This window comes from Podarcis liolepis, assembly GCF_965112155.1.
Source record: "Podarcis liolepis genome assembly, chromosome: 17".
Classification (NCBI taxonomy): Eukaryota; Metazoa; Chordata; class Lepidosauria; order Squamata; family Lacertidae; genus Podarcis; species Podarcis liolepis.
In genome coordinates, this window is record NC_139571.1 from 18,590,611 (window position 1) to 18,606,558 (window position 15,948).

Here is a 15,948-nt window from a genome sequence, read left to right on the forward strand (position 1 = left end):
AACACCCGCACGGAGGCTGGCTCCCAGCTCCGCGCGTACAGGGGGAATCCTCTGTCGCATCATCCCCTGGCCAGCCTATCAGCTGGCTCAGGGGGCGTGGCTTGCCACCTTTAAGGCAAGCGTGGCAGAGGAGCTTCCTCTTTGCTGCCGATCAGCTGGGGAATTTCCCACCCTCCCTCCCTTTAGGTTTCTCCTTTGACCTTGCTATGGACTTTGGTTGGTCGCCGTTAAGGGGCCTAGTAGGAATTTTTCCACCTGGTAAATTGGCACCAGCCATTTGGTTTTTTTGCCTACCTCGTAGCAAATCATCACAACTTCCATGGTTTGGCAGTTAGGCATTGGTTGCGGTAGTGTTATGTAGATGAATGGGGGGGAGCGCCATCACCTCCCCCAGTTGCGAAGGGTAGTCCGGTAAAGGACTCTGGGGGGCATGGCCACGTCCGAAGCCTATGGAGGCCAGGGCCCAAGGCACGCCCCTGAGCGGTGACCCCGGGGGAGTGCCTAGTTGATGTGCACCAGCAGGGCTCCCCCTGTTGGTGTTAACCCTTCCTGGCCTCTCAGACAGACGGTCTGAAGCCGGATAGTTGATTAGGACCAATGCCTAAGCCAATACCGCTCATCACCTGCAACCAATAAAGTTGTGGCCAATTTTTGCCCATTAACCTTAATTATTGTGTCTTGTGTCTTTATTTCTTCTGGTGGGATGCAGGAACCCGCCACACAATGGAACTTTCTCCTCCTCTCCTCTGCAACTGCCGTCACCCCTGCACACCCTCAAAATCTGCTCCAGAGAGTTGAAGGACCTCCAGATCAGATTTAGAGGGTGCAAAGGGAGAGGAGAAGGGAGGTGCCACTGCGTTAAAGGTACTCTCTGTGGACAGTGCTGGATGCAACTCACAGGGTGTGTGGCTAATTCCTCCCCCATTTAAGAAGCCATGGCTGTTGCGGGAACTAAATCTGGGCAGATATCTGCAACCCACAACACTCACATTAATTTGGAAACCACTTTCACATGAGATTGGCACTGGAACGACCGAAGGTTCCACAAGCAAATGATGTAGATTAAACCCAAGCACATCTGCTTGCTTTAAAGCAACTCATCCATACGAAACAACCGACACAATCTTCATAGTGACATGTATTTTGACTGCAGTTCTCAGTTGCTGTGTCAACGCAACCGCTGTTCAAGAAAGCTTGCTTGTGTCTTTTGGAAGAAAATACCATGTGCGTTGTAAAAGGGAGAGGGAGAAGGAACACTGAAGGCGGCCAGTTGCTAAAAACTAACAGATCTTCCAAAATAAGTGAAAAATGTGATGGGGACTGCATAAATAACCAACAACCAGAGTTTAAAAAGGTGTCAAGTCATGGGGAAAGAGCATACTAAACACCCAAATCTCTGGCTATATACACATACATGAATAATGTATGCAAAATCTTATGCAGAACCGATATTAGTATTTCCCGTTAGGCAAAAATGCAAGGGCTAATTACATTAATTAATCCCTACAATCCTGGAAACGCACTTAACAAAATACTTCAAAATGAAACCTTAACATCAGCCCAGAAACTACAGAATTATTAGCAACTGATTTTTGCTTCTAGGAAAGCAAGGAAAGTAGGAAAAAGGTAAACTGAATTTGGGAAGCGCGGTGGGGGAGGAAGCAAACACAAAAAACTCACGGATCTTGGCCCTCAGAGGTGAAATGTCCAGAATTTAAGAAGGCAAATATAAACTCATATAGAGTCAAAAAGAAAAGCTCAGCTGGTATCTGTTATCCAAAACAAGTAGGCCAATGTCAGGGAACTGCCATCGGAGGAACAGGTGGTGGAAGGGCTCACGGACGCTGGTAGAGACTCAGCAGCTGAAGCAGGAACCAGCAGGGGGAGAGGTGGATCTCTGAGGGAAAGCGAGCAGGAGGGAGGGCTCAGGGACACGTCCAGCGAGAACAGTGGGGGGGTATCTGAAGCTCCCATAGGGAGACCCACTCCTCGCCGGAAACTGTCACGCCGCGAGTCCAGAAGACGTGTTTCCGTTAAGGAACTTTTATGCTGGAAACGATTCCGAAAACAACCACTGTCGGAATCTGCAAGTGACTAGAGCAGCCATGTCTGAGGGGCTCTGTCACAGACAGAAGTTTGTGGGCTTGAACAAACTCTGAGGGACTACTATTTTACGCACAAGCAGCTCATCATCCCATCACAGCCAAGTATCACTCTATCTATCTATCTATCTATCTATCTATCTATCTATCTATCTAAAAGTACAGTCATACCTCGGGTTACAGACGCTTCAGGTTGCGATTTTTGGGTTGCGGACCGCCGAAACCCAGAAGTACCTAAACGGGTTACTTCCGGGTTTTGGTGGTTTGCGCATGCGCAGAAGCGCCGATTCGCAACCCGTGCATGCGCAGACACGGGTTGCGAACACTGCAGGTTGTGAACGTGCATCCCGCACAGATCACATTCGCAACCCGAGCATCCACTGTACAGCAATCTTCCTTCCTTTGCCATATAAATGTAGACGCACAGGCTGCGTTTTTCCCCCCTTCAGCAGCTTGTAATTGTTTTGTGCCCAAACCTACGTTGCTTCTAATATTTCCTCAGAACCTTAAAAGTACAATTTCTTGAAAGGAACAGCGAGATTCTGTGCCTTGAAAGACTGGCAGCCCGACTTCATGGAGTGGAGCAGCTTTGAGAGGTGGCTCCCTGGGTTACGGCACTCTGCGGACTTCAAGAACCCTTTAAAAAAATTAGTCACTCCCCTGGAGAGTACAACTCTATTTTATCCTGTTTCTTGCTGGGTCTTTATCCTTTATGTTGGCAAGAAGACAAGACTGCAAACTGGAGAGTTAATGACACCTGGGCTTCAAAGGACTTCACTTTATTTCAACTATTTTATTTTCCTCTCTTACAACCCTCACTTTGATTCCACTGAACACATGATAGTCTTCAACTAATTCACCTCTTCTGATAACAGTCCTGCTCCTTCATAAAGCAAGTCAATTCTTCAAAGGGAGGGGCATCCCTTGCCCTAGAGAATCCCCCAACCCTTCTATTTGACGAGTCTCATTCCCCCCCCCAATAGATCTATTCACTATCGCATTATTTGTTTTTATGTAAATATCTTTTTGCCTGTGTACCTGTGCTTCTGATTATATCCACAAAACGGGATAGTTGTTTGTAAAGGAGGTGGCCTATCGATGTTGTTGGACTACAACTCCCATCATTCCTGACCTCTGGGCACTCTGGCTGGAAATGATGGGAGCTGGAGTCCCAGCAGGTTGTAGAGGGATACAAGTTCCCAAGCCTTGTGTAGTTATTATTATTATTATTACTATTACTATTACTATTATTATTACTATTATTATTACTACTACTACTACTACTACTACTATTTATACCCCATCCATCTGGATGGGTTTCCCAAGCCACTCTGGGTGGCTTTCAACAGAATATTAAAATAGAATAATCTATTAAACATTAAAAGCTTCCCTAAATAGGGCTGCCTCCAGATGTCTTCTAAAAGTATGGTAGTTGTTTTTCTCTTTGACATCTAGTGGGAGGGCGTTCCACAGGGCGGGTGCCACTATCAAGAAGGCCCTGTGCCTGGTTCCTGTAACTTGGCTTCTCACAGGGAGGAAACCGCCAGAAGGCCCTCGGAGCCGGACCTCAGTGTCTGGGCTGAACGATGGGGGTGGAGACGCTCCTTCAGATATACTGGACCGAGGCCATTTAGGGTTTTAAAGGTCAGCACCAACCCTTTGAATTGTGCTCGGAAACATACTGGGAGCCAGTATATTATAGCAATGCTTAGTATTTATACAGCACCTACGTGCTCAATTCAGGTCAAGTAAATAATCTCTATCATCTATCAAACAACCCTGAAATGTTGATAGGATGCTATTATTCCTGGAAGATAAGCCAAGACTACGCAGGGAACAAGGTGCTGAGTTGCGCCCAACACTGGGGGGAGAGCTGCACATGACGTCACGGACGTCATGCATGACTGTCACATGGGTAGAGCCCAGCCATGAGACATTTGCGCTCCAGGCCGTGCTGGCCGGCCCAGGGTGACATCCTGCCAAGGTTGCACAATGTCAGGGCAACATCCCACCACGCCTCCTCTTCCCCCTCAAGATTGGGGGGGGGGGCTGAGCCCCATCTCTGTGGACATTGGGGGGCTGTAGAGGCCTCAGCCCCATAGCGTTGACAAGCCTGACTCCGGGGATTCACAGCCAAGGTGAAATTTGAACTAGACGGCAGAAGTTCCCTGATCTTTGCCTAATCACTATGCTACAGTAATGGTTTTATTAAAACACTGTTTTGTGTTTACTGGATGGTGATATTCCTACACATCCCTATACAGAATCCGAAAGGGTGCTAGACTACAACTAAGTCACTGGCTTCCGATGTTCCAAAACTGCATGACTTCAGAATTGAGGTGAGGAAAATGAATGTTTGAGTGTTTCCCTAATCTAAAATTCAGAATAAATTTTAAAAAAGGATGCATCAGGAGTAGGCTAGGTTAGAATGCTTGCTAATGTGCTGGGTGGTTTTTGACAGCTGGGGACATAAAATATGTCCCAATTGTGGAACAGCGCAAGGAAGGCTATGCCACAATCTCTTTCTGGAAGTTGTTTGGTTCTGAGCATTTCTCAGGGTATTTCAAAGCTGTTGCCTTGCAGCAACGTTTCCTCTTTCTTCTAAGTGGGGAATGCATCGCACAACTCTGCGTCCTCTCAGGATAACCTTTAAAAATCCTAGGATAACAAAAAAATAGGATAACAAAAATCCTATTTTTGTGAGTCTAAGGGGCTGGAGCATAGGAGCATGGGATCAGGCAGCCACAGGTTCTTAACCTGAGGATACGTTAAGAGGGGGTGGGAGCTGCCACTCATGAAAGAGGGTGTGAATGAGGGAATGGACTAAATGGATCTAGAAAACCAGTTTCCTCCAAGAGCGCCTGGATCGGGTCTGTGACCACCCACTCGCACAAGAACTATGCCCAAGAATGGGAGAAGGAGGATATTCTACAAGCTAGAACATGTGCAGAGGAGGGAAACCAATCTACAGATGTAGAGCAGTATACAAATTGAAGAAGATCAAGATCTGGAAACCAAATGAGGAATGACTGAGGGAGTTGGGTATGCTTAGCCTGGAAAAGAGGAGACAGATGAGATGCAACCGCCATGTCTATTCAAATTGTTAGAATTCCTGCTCCATGATTGCAGTCATGGGATTTCAGTCTATCTCATGATGGTGTATGTTATGACTCCACAGAATGAGAACTGACAGAGACACGATGTTTGTGTTACTGTGTTCCATGAAGTGGGACTATTGTCCTTTGTTCTTTTTCTCTCTGCTGTCTGATGCTAGAGAGAGAGGGAGCCATGTTGCAATGCTCCATGTATGTTTATATGTAAATAAAGTAGATTAGCCAAAATGCTGAGTTGCTGAGGTCTGTTAACGTATGATGCGCAAACTCTGTGGATCCCCAAGTGTGCCAATGTCTGTTGGCATCGGTCATTGTGATGTTCGGGCTGAAGGCGGCTTATGAAGCTCCCGAACGATCGACCGGGAGGTAGGGAACATGCCAGTCGGGCATGTGTCTCTGCCAGGGTCCTACTAGAGTGTAGGCTGAACTCCTGAGACAAATATCTAAAGGGAAGACAGAGAAGCTTGTTTTCTCCTGCTGTTGATTGTAGGACCTGAACTAACGGATTCAAGTTACATAGAAGAATATTCCAACTAAACATCAGAAAGAAGATGGGAAGAGCTGTTTGACAGTGGAACGGGCTCCCTTGGGAGGTGGTGGACTCTTTCCTTGGAGGTTTCTAAGCAGACATTGGACTGCCATCTGCCACGGGTGCTTTAGCTGAGATTCCGGCATTGTAGGCCTGGATAAGCACACAAATGTAAATACTTTGCATATATACTTCTTTAGCTATATGTTCTACAAGTCAACACTTTTGAATATTTTAACAAGTGTTTGGACATTGTTCTAATTTCAAGGAAAGAATTTGGGCTTCCTAGCTGCAATTGAGCTACTCTGCCAACAAAGCATTAAGTGAATATTAATTCTACGGAAGATTTACAAATTAACTCTTGTTGCAGACCCTTAATAATGAATATTAAGTGAATATTAATTATACGGAAGATTTACAAATTAACTCTTGTTGCAGTATCATGGTGGATACTTCTTTACACCTTAGGGCAGAGGACAACAAAAGCCACAGTCAACGGCCTTTGAGTGTTCATAAACTCAGAAAATATAGTCCAACAGATACTGGCCTCCTTGGGGTACCATCACCTTTAGCTAGGATAAATAGCTTATGCCAAGACTACTTTATCTTGCTACCTCGCTCACAAGAGTGCAGGCTGTTTCTATGCGTTTAACCACCTTTTGTTACGGCAACTAGCCTATGAACCGATGCCTGATACGCAGTTCAGCATAAAGTGAATTTCAATAAGTTTAATTCTACCGCACCATAGGAAGAGCAATCACCAAGAGGCGAAAGCATCTGGTGCTCCGCGTAATAACACAAAGAAGCCAATGTTTTCACTCTGCAGGTAACTTTCGCATGGTAACTAAATGGGAAATACAACTGCAGGATCCAATTAAACAATGCAAGTTCTGGAATGCCTTCACACAAATTCATAACCTTCCTAAAGAAAGTAGAAGTTAATAGTACCAAAAAGAGAGAAAGAAAATCATTTCTTTAAGCACACAGATATTCCCAAGCAATTTAAAATTGGTTTGGAACCCAAACCACTGAAATAATATACTAAATATTTAAAGAATACTTTTAGAAGTTTATGGTTTCCTGGCAGAAATATTGTACCTGTGCCCTTGCATGAACTTCCCCGAGGAGCCCAGAATATTGCTGTTCCAATTCCTTCTTCTGCTTCACCCAACAGCTTTCCTGAGCTTTCATCTGTTCCGCTACTTTGCTGAAAGTGTCTTCCTGGGTCTGCTGAAGCTCCCTCATCGTATCAGACTTGTTCTTACAAACATACTCAAGGTGAGATATCTGCATGGTTATAGCATGAAAGAAAATCTTTGTTTAGCATTCTTTATGGGTATATTCCCAGCCCTAACTTAAACCAGGGCACTTGGAAAAGTATTCAACATCGTGGGCCGAACCCCACGACCCGGGGGGAAATCAAGAGTTCTTTGGTAACAGTGAAAAGCCAACTACATCCAGAGTTCTGACTCACATTGCACAAATGAAAATTCCGATAATAAACTAGTACGCAGGCTTCACTATCGGTTTATCTTCCAAAAGACTCAGCATAAAGACCCACGCTAGTGAAAGAAACAAGCCAGGAGCTCAGGGGTGTAGTAGGGACGACGACAGGGGGGCCACGATCTGGATACATGGGGTTTTTTAAAAACGTATTTTTTATTAACGATTTCCTGGTTTACAAAAGGGGGGAAGAGGTGGAGGGGGCCATGGTGAGGGCGGTGGAGTTGGGTGGCGATGTTTCTATTTTACTTAATGTATGTGTGGGGGTTTTGTGTCAGCATCGCTTGTACGGGTCCTCTTGACTATTTGCTTGTGTTCCTTTGGTGGTGAGAGAAGTTGGCCTAGGGCAGCGGTTCTCAACCTGTGGCTCCCCAGATGTTGTTGAACTACAACTCCCATCACCCCTAGCTAGCAACGCCAGAGCTCAGGGATGATGGGAGTTTTAGTCCAACAACATCTGGGGACCCACAGGTTGAGAACCGCTGGCCTAGCGCATGGGTAGGCAAACTAAGGCCCAGGGGCCAGATCTGGCCTGATCGCCTTCTCAATCCGGCTCACGGATGGTCTGCAAATCAGCGTGTTTTTACATGAATAGAATGCGTCCTTTTATTTAAAATTCATCTCTGGGTTATTTGTGGGGCCTGCCTGGTGTTTTTACATGAGTAGAATGTGTGCTTTTATTTAAAATGCATCTCTGGGTTATTTGTGGGGCATAGGAATTCATTCATTCCCCCCCCCAAAAAAATAGTCCGGCCCCCCCACAAGGTCTGAGGGACAGTGGACCGGCCCCCTGCTAAATAAGTTTGCTGACCCCTGGCCTAGGGTGTGTTTGGCTGTCTTTGATTGGCTGTAGTGAACTTTGTTTTCACGTGTGAGTGAGTGTTTTTGAATCAGGTTAGCCATATTGATTTGTATGCTGTTGGTGGATTCTTGTCCTTTTCTTGTTGGGCTGTGTATGTGATAAAGGAGAGCTGTACCGGGGTGAAGGCATCTTCTTCCATTTGTCCCCGTATCAGTTTCAGTTTATTGGACCATTAGGTCCAGTCGTGGCAGACTCTGGGGTTGCGGCGCTCATCTCGCTTTATTGGCCGAGGGAGCCGGTGTACAGCTTCCGGGTCATGTGTCCAGCATGACTAAGCCGTTTCTGGCAAACCAGAGCAACGCATGGAAACGTCCTTTATCTTCCCGCCAGAGTGGTACCTATTTATCTACTTGCACTTTGACGGTGCTTTTGAACCACCGACCTTCTGATCGGCAAGTCCTAGGCTCTGTGGCTTAACCAACAGCACCACCAGCGTCCAGTTTATTGGTTAGTTTTTCTAATAAGACTGTTTCCCATACTATTTGGTACCATTGGTCCATGATTACTCTTGACAGGTCTCTCTAGTGTCTGGCTATGGTGTTTCTGACGACACGATTTTGAGAGGGCAGAAACCAGGCGTCCCCATACAGGGATCCCCGTCCTTCCCAGCCTGCCATCAGGGGTCTCTGAATGGCTGCCCAGCTGTGAGCACACCAGGGCCTGCGTTGGCTGGCCAGGCTCCACCCCTGCACCCCGTGAACCCTCTGTGCCCCATGCCCACCCAGTGGTGTGGGCGGCAAGGGCTGGCGCAGGGTGTGTGTTCACCCTCTGCGTCCTGCCCTGCGAGTACGCCCCGGGCAAAAGCAAAGGACGCAACACCACTACAAGAGGTAGTAGGGTCTAGACCAGGCATAGGCAAACTCTGGCCGTCCAGATGTTTGGGACTACAATTCCCCAGCTAACAGGACCAGTGGTCAGGGGTGGTGGGAATTGTAGTCCCAAATATCTGGAGGGCCAGAGTTTGCCTATGCCTGGTCTAGAGATCCCGTCCATCAGTCTTCAGGTGAGTTTGGCAGCTAATCTCTCCCTGCACCGAGTTCTCTACTCACTCGCCACCTTTCCTGTTGCAAATCAGTAACAGGGCCCAAATGATGGATTGGGCAGATTCTTGTGCTGTGATTAGGCACTGCACAAAGCAAACTGCCTTGTAAAGCAGCATGCTAGGCGAAGTGATTTTCCTGTTGAATTAATTAACCCGTGAATATAGACACATTAAAAACTAATCTGATGAGGAAAGCGTTACATATTTGCTATACCCAATGGATAAGCTTATGCACAATTTTAGAGAGTAATAATAATAATACAGTGGTGCCCCGCAAAATGAATGCCTTGAAAGACGGAAAACCCGCTAGACGAAAGGGTTTTCCGTTTTTGAGCTGCTTCGCAAGACGATTTTCCCTTTGGGCTTGCTTTGCAAGACGAAAACGTCTTGCAAGTGTTCCGATTTTTTCCCACCCCCCCCTTTTCTAAGCCGCTAATAGCCTTTTAGCCGCTAATCCGCTAATCCTTTAATAGCCGCTAAGCCTTTAATAGCCGCTAAACTGCTAATAGCGCTAATCCGCTAAGCCGCTAATAGGGTTGCTTCGCAAGACGAAAAAACCGCTAGACGAAGAGACTCGCGGAACGGATTAATTTCGTCTTGCGAGGCACCACTGTAATAATAATTTATTAGTATCCCCATCCAGCTTTCAACATATACAGTTGCTCTATTTCTCAAAACAACAACTCCTGAAAACAGATTAAGTTCTGTTGTTATTGTTTGATGGTTCGGGTGATCCACTCCTGTCAGAATTTCAAAGATTTAAAAGCGGTTGTTTGTCGGGTGTTAAGGAAATGTGCTTAGATTGGCATGTCTCTAGGTTTGTTTTAATGCAGATAATCTAGACAGCAAGGCCAAACGTATTCATTTTATGCAACTGCAGAGGAGAATATTTATTACAACAAAAGTAGTTTGGGAAGTAGCACTCCCTAGTTAAGTTAATCTAGCCTCATAATTAACCGATAATGAGGTTACCTTTTGATTTGTTTCAAAACTAGGCTTAATAAAAACAAGAAGAGGGTTTGGGAGTGTTGAAATTCTCTGTGCTGCTTGGATGAGAAACTGAACCAGTTCCGTCTTACAAAATGATGGCAATGCCTTCCTTTTTGCCTATTTCAATGCGCGTTTGGGGAGCTGCGTCCCTAGATTTTGGAATCTTCTCAGCACCCTGTGAAAGATCTAGGAGCTTCCCCTCTTTTTTGAAGACCTTTATTTTTAGGCAGGCTTCGTATACCCCACATTTTACCAATTGTTTTAATGCTGGCTGTTGATTTAATTCTACTTTTTTTCCTGCTTGCAATTCTATTTACATGTTTACAATCTTTTAATTCCACTTTGGGAATCTGACAGGATTGAAAAAGCATGTGGGAAAGAACCCAAATAAAGTATATAACTGCAGTTTCTATACACTGGGTAGTAATTCATCTCCAGTTAAGCCCCAGTCATGACCATCCTCAACCACTTAGCTGACCGAGGCATTTATTCAGCAGTTTGTAGAGCTTCAAAGTGCTTTTTCGACTACCAGTTTGGATTAACTACTTTGGGGCGGGGGGCAATATTTCAAACGAAATTTCCTTAGTGCGTTCGCTTGGCTCTTAGGTGTAGACTTAAACCATCCCTTCATCCTAGACTTGAAATGAGTTCTGGCCGATGCAAAACATTTCCTCCTCCCCGTCCCTCCGGAGCGAGGCCAAAATCTGAAACTTTGCTACTAGACCACAGAACGTAACTGCAGCTCACCCAATGAGCCAGGAATGGAAGTCTGCAGAAACATTACAACTAAGGCTGTCAAGCCACTTCATCATAACAAAATGAGGGAATTATTTATTTTCAGCGAAAACCGCACAGCATATTCAAGAACTTCACTGCCGGGGCCTCCCTTGAGGAAAATATTTATCTTCTTTAAACTCATGATGTATTTATCACTACACCCTGCATTATATTTACAAAATGTAAGCATATCAAAGAAGAGCCTGGGCCATTTCTTGGGAACACTCTCCAAATAATTCCCTCCAATTCGCAAGCAAATATTTTAAAGATGATGTTCCTCCAGTCGGTGCATTTTGTTTCTGTTTTATGCCGAGATAAAGAGTTGGTTTATTAGTGTAAATGACTAAGTTCTTTGAATAGCTTCATCAGTAAGATTAATTTATTTTCTTTTAATTAGGTCCCTGTGGCTAACACTGGCTAGTAGTATTAGCAAGTCCTGCATAGAAGCTGGAGCTCAGAGACTTCATAAAGACTTCAGTCACATTTACATGCCCACAGCAATGGCATCAAACCGAGCTGTAGACAAGCCGTAATTAACGGTATTGAATTATTAACATCCAAATTCTTTTTGAAATAAGATGAATGTCAGTCCTTTTTAACGATACTGTGATGTGGACAAATGTCACTGGATTTAATAGAGTCGGCTGGTGCCTGAGGACAGTACCTTCTCATTAGCCTTGTTGAGGTCTAAGATCAGGGCATCAACATTCTCCTGCAAGACTGTGCAAAGCTCCGGCCAGGAGAATTTATCCAGGATGCCTTCTGGTTGTTTAAGAAGAACACAGCCTGCTACCAAGTGCTGGTACAAAGTGTGGAGGAAGGTTAGCTTCTCCTGCGAGATGGGATTTAATAAAAAGGAAGAAAAAGGCGGGGGGGGGGGTAGAGAGAAATAACTGTAAATGGAGTCAGAGTCCAATGAAATACGTCATGTAAACAATAATGTGTGTGTTCCAAAGGAATATACGACCTATGCTCCAATCATTAGTCAAAATCAGAAAACAGATAATTGCCCATTACACACACACACACACACACACACACACAGATCCTGCAGACACTTTCTAGAAGCCAGGGCACCTGCTTTTCTCTCTGGCAAAGGGCAGAATGAAGAGGCGCAGGATCAGACCCCGCACAATTATGCAAACCATAGCCAACATATTTTCAAATCTGTTAATGAGATGCTGATTGCAGTTATCTAATACGGTCAAACCTTGGTTACGGAACGGCTCTGTTTTTGAATGTTTCAAACGCTGAAAACCCAGAAGTAAATGCTCCGGTTTTCAAACGTTTTTCGGAAGCTGAATGTCCAACGTGGCTTCTGCTCGAGTGGCAGGAAGCTCTTGCAACCAATCGGAAGCTGCGCCTTGGTTGTTGAACGTTTTGGAAGCCGAACGGGCTTCTGGAACAGATAACTTTCGACAAGCGAGGTTTGACTGCAAGCAACAAAAAGACCACAGTAACACTTTGCGTAAGCGACAAACTGAGTGTTAGGTGGGTCAGCTTCTGAAAAAGGCAGCTGAGAGTTTAGGTCTCCGTAACTCTCCTGGCTTCAGCGAAAGGAACCCGAAGCCTCCGGAGTGCGGCAGGAACTCCCGCCATGCTCCGGAGGCTTCGGGTTGCCTTCACTGAAGCATGGAGAGCGAGAGGGGTCGGTGCCTACTGGCCCCTCTCGCTCTCCAGGCTTCCAAGGTAGCCGCCTGAAGCCTCCTGAGCGCAGCGGGAACTCCCACTGCACTCCGGAGGCTTCGGGTTGCCTTCACTGAAGGCGACTGAACGCACCTTGAACGCACTGAACACACCTTGTTTTAGAGGGGGAGAACAAGAGAAAAAAATTCTCCCCCTCTCTGCACAGCGCCCCTTGAGCGAAGCGGCAGGAGAAATGTTTCTCCTGCCGCTTCGCTGAAAGGGCGCTGCGCAGAGAGGGGAAGATTTTTTTTTTTTCCTTGTTCTCCCCCTCTAAAACAAGGTGCGTCCTATGGTCGGGTGCGTAATTTGGGTTTTTTTTCTTGCATTAACTGTATCCAGTACAGTCATACCTCTTGCTACATTTGGTTCAGGTTATGTCTTTTCAGGTTACATCCCGCAGCGACCCGCAAGTACTGGAAAAGTTTACTTGCGGGTTTCGCCGCTTGTGCAGACGCTCAAAATTACATCATGCGCATGTGCAGAAGCGGTGAATCGCGACCTGCAGACGCGGGTTGCATTCTGCTCATGTTGCAAACAGGGCTCTGGAACGGATCCCGTTCGCAACCAGACGTACCACTGTACGTAGGTTACAACACAAATATATTTGGGAAAACAAATTAAGACTCTTCATTCCTTGGAGGCTTTTAAGTGGAGGTTGGAAGGCCATCTGTCATGGATGCTTTAGTTGAGATTCATGCACTGAAGGGGATTGGACTAGATGGCCTTTGAGTCCCCTTCCAATTCCATAATTCTGTGATTCTATTATTAGCTATAGGGCCAACATTATAGCTCCCTGACAATTCTTCTGGTTTCTCATCAATCTACAGGGCAGAAGAACTGCATCCTGCTTCACTTCACATGATGCAAACTGATTTAAGAGTTTTTCTCCAAGTCCAAACCAAAAGCTAGAATCCCGATCCAAACCCCACTAGGTTCGGTAAAAAAGATTTCCACGGCTTCCAGTATGCTTTAGATACGGTCCAACTCAGAACGTTTCCAAAGAGATTTTACAAAGGCATTAAGAATGCAATTGCTATTGTGATTCTCCCCCGTCCCTCAACCATATTTTGGTGTTTTAAATCCCTCGTGGGAAACCACCACCAAGGCACAGTGAAATATTAACAAAAAGCGTTTCCACCCAATCTTTGGCTTCTCGCTGTTAATTTAATCTGTCGCCATTGTGTCCTTTTTGCTTGGGCTGTGATAAACCAAGCATGGTAATCATCCGTTTGGCCTGGAGAAGGAATCCAAGGTCCCAGAATCAATTCACACATGTCGAACCCAACCACAACGCTGTAGACACGCTGACTTTACAATATAGTCAGGCTTCTAGTTTCCTCTACTTTAATCACTATCTGATGAGAAGAACAATTCCAACCGGTCCATATGGACACAATTTAAATCCCAGACTGTTAGAAGGGTGGAAAGAATGTTTCCTTTTTACTCACTTGGCATTCCCCCTCGTATTTGTTAGAGTAATGAGCTCAATATGCAGCACAATTTAGATAAAGAATAATACAGTTGATGTACCTAGCGCAGGAAAAGTTGTGTGTGCAAAAAAAACAACAACCAACCTACAGCAACAACAACAACTAAGTGCAAGCACGCTGTGTATTTTTAAAAATAGGATAAACAACATGGTAGAAAGCGTGTTTCAAAATAACACTTCATGAAACAATTATTGTACACGGCAGACTGTAATCTGCCGCTACCCAAAAAACAGGAAACTAGTTTTACTTGGTTGGTGGGCGCGTAAGATGACCCAGATCCTATATGCCTTGCTGTATTTTTTGGTTGTCATTTGAAACAGTTAATAGCAATTAGTGCCAAGGGATTGCAAAGTTAATCCGTTCCAAATGTAGATATGTTCCAAATGTATATGTTTGATTTAGCAAAGCAGGAGGCTAAAAATATGTATGAAAACCCCCAACCTAGACATGTTTCTTAAAATACACTTATGTCTCTTCGCAAGAGCTCCATAATATTTTTTTAAAAAACTGAAATGAATAAAATACTTGATGGCAGAAGTAAAATCACATATGGGCCTTGCAGAAGGCCTGCCGTAATGTAATATCTTGTTGTGGAATCTAAATCTACAAACGAGTCATCTGATATATGCAAATGTGAAACGTTAGGATTAAAGATGCATTTGGACAGACATCTTGTTCCTGATAATACCTCTGTATCCTTCTCATAAGCTTGAGCAAGCTTCTGGATATCATGTTCGGATTCTTCACAACGCACTTTCTCCTTCTCCCAGCAGTGCAGTAGATTCTGAAGTTCCTTTTTCAAAGTGGCTATTAAACATTCTCGATCTGCACTCTTGGCTTGCCAATGGGTTAACTCTTGGTTGGCACCAGCAAGGCTATTTTTCACTTCCTAAAAACGACACGGTAGAAAACAGAAGAGGTAACAGAAGCAAAGCATCCTGCCTCTGTCTTGATAGCCTTGAAAATAGGAAATCCAGTACGTTTCCGAGCACAATTCAAAGTGTTGGTGCTGACCTTTAAAGCCCTAAACAGCCTTGGCCCAGTATACCTGAAGGAGCGTCTCCACCCCCATCGTTCAGCCTGGACACCGGGGTCCTCCTCCGAGGGTCTTCTGGCAGTTCCCTCACTGCGAGAAGCAAAGCTACAGGGAACCAGGCAGAGGACCTTCTCGGTGGTGGCACCCGCCCTGTGGAATGCCCTCCCATCAGATGTCAAAGAGAAAAACAACTATATGACATTTAGAAGACATCTGAAGGCAGCCCTGTTTAGGGAAGGTTTTAATTATTGATGTTTTAATGTACAGTGGTACCTCTAGTTATGAACTTAATTTGTTCCGGAGGTCCGTTCTTAACCTGAAACTGTTCTTAAGTAGAGGTGTGCTTTTGCTAATGGGGCCTCTTGCTGCCACTGCGCTGCCAGTACACAATTTCCGTTCTCATCCTGGGGCAAAGTTCTCAACTCGAGGTAACTCTTCCAGGTTAGAAGAGTTTGTAACCTGAAGTGTTTGTAACCTGAGGTGTTTGTAACTCGAGGTTCCACTGTATTTTTAATCTTTTGTTTAAAGACTGGCTGGGGAATAAATAAATAATAAAATCTACAGTCAAATGCACATATCTAAATATCTATAAGAAAAGCCATTTACTCCAGTTATAATCTACAACAACAACTACTACCACTAATACAGAGTTTAACCCCAGAGTTGGATAATGATAACGGAGCGGTTTCTATGAAACCATGTTTTTCCTCCCTACAACCACCCTACAAACTTCTAGTGTTTTAACAAACATATCTAGAGACACCATTTCCAAAATCTGAAAGGGTTCAACTTTCCAGAAATTGGGAGATTTTCCCCAT

The 15,948-nt window shown here is 45.0% G+C and overlaps 1 protein-coding gene across 4 annotated transcripts in view; it reads right to left on the reverse strand.

Annotated features, from left to right (window-relative positions):
* The window catches only part of CCDC171 (coiled-coil domain containing 171), a 209,797-nt gene that overhangs the window by 122,849 nt on the left and 71,000 nt on the right, over nt 1-15,948 (reverse strand). For all 4 annotated transcript variants that reach the window (XM_083482216.1, XM_083482214.1, XM_083482215.1 and 1 more), the window contains 3 exons: nt 14,783-14,983; nt 11,583-11,750; nt 6,843-7,031 (listed from right to left, as the gene is read on the reverse strand). In XM_083482216.1, the coding sequence (XP_083338342.1) occupies nt 6,843-7,031; nt 11,583-11,750; nt 14,783-14,983 (558 nt within the window). The remainder of the gene's footprint in view (nt 1-6,842; nt 7,032-11,582; nt 11,751-14,782; nt 14,984-15,948) is intronic.